Source organism: Nannospalax galili, unplaced genomic scaffold (genome assembly GCF_000622305.1).
Source record: "Nannospalax galili isolate Female #2095 unplaced genomic scaffold, S.galili_v1.0 scaffold675, whole genome shotgun sequence".
NCBI classification, from domain to species: domain Eukaryota; kingdom Metazoa; phylum Chordata; class Mammalia; order Rodentia; family Spalacidae; genus Nannospalax; species Nannospalax galili.
In genome coordinates, this window is record NW_008337205.1 from 1,485,058 (window position 1) to 1,492,780 (window position 7,723).

The 7,723-nt window shown below is 47.1% G+C and overlaps 1 protein-coding gene across 1 annotated transcript; it reads right to left on the bottom strand.

The window, feature by feature from the left end:
- Window positions 1-3,050: 3,050 nt before the first annotated feature.
- On the bottom strand, window positions 3,051-5,146 carry Ap1s1 (adaptor related protein complex 1 subunit sigma 1). Its single transcript, XM_008832311.3, has 2 exons — window positions 4,966-5,146; window positions 3,051-3,677 (listed from the first exon to the last, which is right to left on the bottom strand). The coding sequence occupies exons 1-2, from the start codon at window positions 5,142-5,144 to the stop codon at window positions 3,509-3,511; spliced, it is 348 nt and encodes a 115-aa protein (XP_008830533.1). The 5' UTR covers window positions 5,145-5,146; the 3' UTR covers window positions 3,051-3,508.
- Window positions 5,147-7,723: the final 2,577 nt, after the last annotated feature.

Genomic DNA, 7,723 nt, shown 5'->3' on the forward strand with positions numbered 1-7,723 from the left:
TGAACTCACAGAGATCCGCCTGCCTCTGCCTCCCTAGTGCTGGGACTACAGGCATGAGCCACCACGTCCAGTTTAACACCCTGTTTTATGGGGTTCTGGGAATTGAACTCAGGGCTAAGCAAGAGCTCCACCAACTGAGCCACATCCTCATGCCCACACTGGATTCCTGTTCTGGGTCTTAGATCCTCCCAATTCTCAGGCGTCAGTACTTGGCTTGGCTTTTTTTCCCCAGGCTGGGATCTTCCTGCCTCAGCCTGGGATTACAGGCAAGTTTAACACCCTGTTTTATGGGGTTCTGGGAATTGAACTCAGGGCTAAGCAAGAGCTCCACCAACTGAGCCACATCCTCATGCCCACACTGGATTCCTGTTCTGGGTCTTAGATCCTCCCAATTCTCAGGCGTCAGTACTTGGCTTGGCTTTTTTTCCCCAGGCTGGGATCTTCCTGCCTCAGCCTGGGATTACAGGCACCACCAGGCCTCACCATCTTCCTTTTGCCTCAGCCTCCAATTATGAAATATTAGGCTCTGGTTGCTGTGGTCTCCATTCTAAAATCCCCAACACTGTTCCTGCCAGACCCTGGGCCAGCCTTCCGCCCTCACCACTCTGGGGCAGAGCAGGAGGATAGACTAGTCTTTTTGATTTAGAAGACTTTAGTTCCAAGCTGACTTCTGTCAATACCCAGTTTAGCTGTACACATCATGCAACAGCTGGGTGTGGTAGTACAACCCCTTTACTCCCAGCACTCAAGAGGCAGAGGCAAGCAGATTTCTGTGAGATCAAGGCCAACCTGGTCTACGTATCAAGTTCCAAGTCAGCTAGGGCTACAGGGAAACCTTATCTCAAAACAAAACAAAACAAAACACATCATGGAATGCCTCTGAGCCTGTTTCTCCATCTGAAAATGGAAATAGCAACCTTGACATAGGAAAGGCAAAGAAGAGAACCCCAAAGAGGCTTGGTGGAGTGACATAGGCCCCTCATCTCAGCTACTCAGAAAGCTGAGGCAGGATGGCCTCCCTGTGTAAGCTAGTGAGATCCTGCCTCAAAATTAAAAGGAAAAAAAGGGGCTAGGGATGGAGCTCAGAGGCAGAACACAGGGTGCTTTGCATGTGTGAGGCCCTAGGTTCAATCCCTGGTACCACAAAAATCAATCAATCAAAAAACTCAGGTTGGAGATGTAGCTCAGTTGGCAGAGTGCTTGCCTAGAATGTACAAAGTCCTGGGTTTGTTCCCCAGCATTAAAGCTGACATGACTAGGGGTGGAGGCGCATGCTTATGATCCCAGCATTTAGGAGGTGGAGGCAGAAGGATCAGAAGTTCAAGATGAGGTGGAGGCAGGAGGATCAGAAGTTCAAGATGAGTTGGAGGCCAACCTGGGATACATGAGACCCTGTTTCAAAAAAACCAAAAATGGCTAGAAGTGGTGAGATGGCTCAGTGGGTAAAAGCACTTTCTGCCAAGCCTAACAACCTAGGTTTGATCCCTGGGACCCACATGGTAGAAGGAGAAAACAGACTCTTACAAGTTGTTCTCTGGCCTCCACATGTGCATGCTTGACACATCCCATAATTAAAAAAACAAACAAAAACCCCCAAACAGAACAAAAGGACTAGTGTTATCAAACAGTGGTACAGCACACAGCCCTTAGCATCAATAGGCCCTGGATTCAGTCCTTGGTACTGCAAAAATGAATGAATGAATGAATGAATGAATGAATAATTAAGATAGAACTCAAGGACTGGAGAGATGGCTCAGTGGCTAAGAGCACTGGCTGCTCTTGCAGAGGACCCAGGTTCAGTTCTCAGCACCCACACGGCAGCTAAAATGCCCTCTTCTGGTCTCCATAGGCACCAGGTGTATACACACACACACACACACACACACACACACACACACACACAGAGTGCACATGCATACATGAAGACAAATATTAAACATAAAAATAAATCTTTAAAAAAATACTCAATAGGGCTTCATAAAGTGCTAATGAGGTTACAAATTAAGTAGTCATTTCTATTCTGTATCTAAGACCTGAGATATTTGCCAGGGCCCAGGCTACATACCAGGAAAGTTAATTCACAGTTTCTGGGGAATGTGGTAGAACTCTGGGTATCAATATTTTAAAAAATTCTTCAAAGGTAGGTAGATAGTACAGTTAGTAAAGTGTTTGCCTTGCAAACATGAAGACCTGAGTAGAACCCCCAGAACCCATGTAAAAAAAAGCCAGGTGTGATGGTGTTTATTTGTAATCCTAGCACTGGCGAGGCGGAGACAGATGAATCCTGGGCCTACCTGCCCATCTGCCCCGACCCCCCAAAATCTCCAAAACAAAACAGAAGCTGAGAGCTGGAGAGATGGTTCAGTGGTTAAGAGCACCGTCTGCTCTTGTGACCCAGGTTCAGTTCCCAGCACCCACATGGTGGCTAGGTACCTTCTGTAACTCTGGTTCCAGGGAATCTGACACCCTCTCCTGGTTTGCACAGGCATTGCACACACATAGTACACTTACATACATATGCAGGCAAAACACTCATACATAAAATAATTTTTTTTAATTTAAAAAACATTTTTTAGAAAGATCACATACAAGGACTGTAGGGATGGCTGACTGCTCTTGCAGAGGACCAAGGTTCGAGTCTCAGCACCCACACTGCAGCTAACAACTGTCTGTTACTCCAATTTCTGGGGATTCACCATCCTCTTCTGACCTCTGTGGGCACTGCACAACGGGGGTGCGCTTACATACAGGCAATACACCCATACACGTAAAATAAAAATATTTTAAAAAAAGATCACATACTGCTGTCACAGAGGACCTGAGTTCCATTCCTAGCACACACTTGAGGTGGCTCACCGCTATCCTATAACCCCAGCTTCAGGGGATCCAACACCTTCTTCTGGCCCCCTCAGGTACCTGCATTCCCTGGTACATACCCACACACAGACACAACAAATACATATAACTAAAAAAAATCTTAGAAAAGGAAACAAGGTGGATTGTACCCAAGGAATAACACATAAGGTTGTTCTCTGGCCTTCATATGCACACATGTGCAGGAGTACATACACATAAAAAAGTTTGCAGAACATTCCAACACAATAGCGAGATCAAGAACTCTGACAAAACCAACTTTGTTTCTGCCTTTATAAGAGAAGTCTGGATCCAGCTCTAGGTAGGGACTCAAAGCCAGAGCCACCCTCTCCTGCTTCCCCCATCCCAATCCTACTCCAGAGCTGATTAAGGGCTAGGTTTAATAGGATTAGAGCTTAAAAAGGGAGATTAATTACAGTTCTCGCTGCTCCAACTTCACCTCTCCCCTGAGACTTCCAGGACAGAGACAAGATGAGCCTTTCTCTTTTGAGACAGGGTTTCCTGTAGCCCCAGTTGGCCTGGAACTCATTATGTAGACCAGGCTGGCCTCAGTCTCACAGAGGTCCACCTGCCTCTGCCTCCTGAGTGCTGGATTAAAGGTGTGCGCCACCATGCCTGGTTTAGAAGAGCCTTTTTACGGTTTAGCAGGAAGAGATTGCTTGGTACAGAAACAGAGGTGGGTGGGGAGACGTACGCTGCCGAAGTACTTGTCCAAGAGCTCGACATATCGGTGGATCAGCTCCAGGGTGATCAGTTCGTTGTCTTGACCTTCGATGGCACAGCAGAAGTAGAGACTGGCATATCTGAGGGAGGGGTGTGTGAGATATAGTTAGGAGCTGGCTTTGGACCCTGGTGTTCCAGGTTCAAACCTCCCACTGGCAAGAAGTTTGTGTCTTAAACTGTCTACAGAAGGGGTGGCCCTGGAGGGTAAAGGAAAAACTCACCGTTGCTTAGCACTCCTCAGAAACACACAGGATGCCCTCTCCTTCTTGCTGTCTGTCCTGTTCCATTTGACTCAGCAAGAATCTCAGCCAAGATTAGTTGCTCAGAGCAGGTGTGTATGGGGATGTGGGCGTGTGTTGGGGAAAGTGGAGCAAGGCATCAGAATGGTGAAATGAGACTACAAGGGACTGTTGCAGGTAAGATAGTCTTCAGGGACAGAAGTATTTGCATGGAATTGTTGGGCAAACCAGGCATGGAAAAATACCTCTATTTTTTAAGAGCAATATATATTTTTAAAATTTATTTAATTTTATGTGTATGAGTATTTTGCCTGCATGTATATATGTACACCATGTGTGTGCAATCCCTGTAGAGAATAGAAGAGGCTATCGGATCACCTGGAACTAGAGTTATGGATGGTTGTTAGGCTCCATGTGGGAGTTGGGAACTGAACCCCAGGCCTCTGCAAGAGCAGCCAGTGATCTTAACTGCTGAGCCATCATGCCAGCCCCCATAAAATTAATATATATATTTCAAGAGTTATTTTCTTTAAAGAAATATTTATTTATGTGTGTGTATGTGTGTGTGTCTATGTGAATTTATGTACAGCACATGTGTGCAGGTGCCCAAGGAGGCCAAATAGGGGTATAGGATCCCCTGGAGCTGGTGTTACAGGTGGTTATGAGCTGCCCGAGGTGTGTGCTGGGAACTGAACTCAGGTTCTCTAGAAGAGCAGCAAGTGCTCTTAAACACTGACCTGTATCTTTAGCCCATTCTTTAATTTTTATTTTCTTATTGGAGTGGCTAAGACCAGGCTGGCCTCAGATGCACTAAGTAGCCAAAGATGACCTTGACCTTCTGACCCTCCTGCCTCTACCTCCCCTCCCGAGTGCAGGGATTATGGGCCCAAGCCACCATGCCTGGCTTATGCAATGTTGGGGATGGAATGAAGTGTCTGATGCATGCTAGGCAAGCAGTCTACCACTGGAGCTATATCCTTAGATGGAATAGAAATTTCTTCAAGATGAAGTTGCAGACTAAAGAGGACAACCAGGACTGTCCTCCAGCTGCCTTGCCTCCCTGACCTGAGAGAGACTTATTTCTTGGTGGTTTTAACCCAGGGTAAACTCCAGTTCAGTGCAGCGTCACCTCTTATAGACAACTTTGAGGTCTCTCCACTCCAGGAAGCTGCACATCTTGGGCTTGCGAGCTAGAACAACCTGCATAAGCTCTCGAACCATCTTCTTCCGCTCCTTGTCTGAGGTGGCCAGGTACCATTTTTGCAGCCGAAGTTTTCCCTGCCGGCTGAACAGTAGCATGAATCGCATCTGGAAGGGAAAAAGGAACAGAGCTGAGGGAGAGCCAAAGATTCCCTATCAAATCTCTTTTCTTGACAAACACTCAGGCCCACTCTTCTGTCTCCTTCAAACTCCTATCCCTCCCTGGCAGCCAACACACTGGGTATCCCTACCCACACAGGTGGGAGAAACTGAAGCTTCTATGGTCGTACTGTGAGTATAACCTTGGTCAAACTAATTTCTGTTGGGCCCAAGAGATGGCTGAGCAGCCTGAGGTGCTTTGCTGCCAAGGCTGATGACCTTAGTTTGATCCCTGGGTCCTACATGGTGGAAGGAGAGAACTGACTCCCACAGGACTGACCTCTACACATGCCCCCATAAATAAATTTAAAAATTACATTTATTCATTTATTCTCTCTCTCTCTCTATGTATGTATGTATGTATGTATGTATGTATGTATGTATGTATGTATGTATGTATGTATGTATGTATGTATGTATGTATGTATGTATGTATGTATGTATGTATGTATGTATGTATGTATGTATGTATGTATGTATGTATGTATGTATGTATGTATGTATGTAGAGGACACAGGACAACTTTTGGAAATCAGTTCTTTCCTTCTACCATGTGATCAAACTTAGATCATCAAGCTTGGTGGCAAGTACCTTTATGAACTGAGCCATGTTACTGACCCTGCTAAAAATTTTTTTCTTAATTAATTTGTCAACTGGGCATAGTGGCTCGTGTCTTTAATCCCAGCACTTGGGAGGCAGAAGCAGGAGGATCTCTGTGATATCAAGGCCAGACTGTTCTATACAGAGTTCCAGGCCAGCCAGAGCTACATAGGGAGACTTGTCTCAAAAAAATAAAATATTTAAAAAATTGTCTTTGGGCCTCAATTTCCTTACCTGTAAAATGGAAATATTAAAGCTACCTTCCTTGCAGAATTCTTAAAGGGATTGAGTTCACCTACAGGAGTGCCTAGTACACAGTAGACGCTATCTAGAACATGCTAGGTCGTACCTCTTGCTTCCTAATCCTGTTTCCCAAAGGAAATAAAATGCCTGGACCAGTGACATACATAGTATAGCTGTTGCCAAAGAGACTCCAGCTCTCTACTATGGGTCTACCAAACACTGTGTTGATATTGGTATTAGGTCTGTGACCTCAGTTCTCCACCCCATTCTGCCCTAAGGCCTCAATGACCTTCCCATCACACTGCTTTCTGATGCATGTGCCGGGCAGTGTATGTCTCCACACATGTACATATATCTAAAGCAGATGTGGTAGCCAGGTACTCAGATCTGGCTCCTCTCTCTCCTGTCATCCAGAGTTTAGGGTTCTGTGGTTCTCCTTTTCCTGCTTTCCATTTTTTTAAACCTTTATATATTTATTATTATTACTGTTTGTTTGAGACAGGATCTCCTGTACTCAGCTGCCCTGGAACTCACTATGTAGACCAGGCTGGCCTCTGTGAAGAGATCTGCCTGCTTGTCTTCCAAGTGCTGGGATTAAAGGTGTGGGCCACTACACCCCAGTCTTTTTTAATGTTGAGACAGGGTCTTATGTAGTGCAGGCTAGCCTCCAACTTCCTCTGTTGTCAAGACTGACCTTGAACTCTAGATCCTCCTGTGTGTATCTCCTGAGTGCCAGGATGACAGGTGTGTACTATCATGCCTGACTCTCTAGTTTTCTCTTAACTTCCTTCTGTGTGTTGTTTTGTTCAAGACAGGGTCTCACTATACAGCCCCAGCTGGCTTGGAACTCCTTACACAGGCCAGGCAGGCCTCTAACTCACAGATCCACCTGCCTCTGCCTCCAGGGTGCTGGGATTAAAGGCCTGAACACCATGCCCTGCCTAACTTTTCTTTCTTTTAAGGTACTTTTAAGGCAGTCCTTCCTGGACACCAGGTGACAATCCTTTCGTCCCTTGCTGGCCTCGAATGGCCCTCCTAGAAGTGTCGATGGAATAAACAGTAAGCAGAGCCCTCATGGCTCCATGGGCTCTAGTTTCTAGGTTCTTCCCAGGTGCTCCTGATTCCACCTCCTGAACTGAATTCCCAGCAAGCCACTCTCCTCCGTGAATCTGACCAGGGTCGGAATCTCTGGTGTGTGCAACAGTCCCACTTTAGCAGGTTAAATAAATAAATCACCAGTACTCAGGAGAACTGTTGGGGGGGGGCGTGTAAATGGGCTAGGAGAACTGAGTGGGGTTCAAGGGTGTCTTAAGACAAGGGGGTGGAGAGCTACAGCAGGAAGAGGGAAGGCCTGAGTTCCGGAAAGAGCCGGGACTGGAGAGGGCGGAGAGCCAGGAGCACCCAAATAGTGGGGGTCCTTAGCTGGGGTCCCCGGACTGCACCGGAGCCCACGCTGCCCGCCCAGGTCAGCGGCCAAGGAACCCAGGTTCCCTCCGAGACCCGGAAGCGGCCCCGTCTTACGCCGCGGTCCTGCTGGGGTGGGCCGCGTGGGAAGCGGGCTCGCTGCCCTGAGACCCTCTCCGAGTGACTCTGGTTCCCTCTCCCCGTGTGGCTTCCCTACCCACTGATCTGGGGGTGTCTGGGACCGAACCCGAGTCCAGATCGCTCCTCCCGGCTCAGGACAG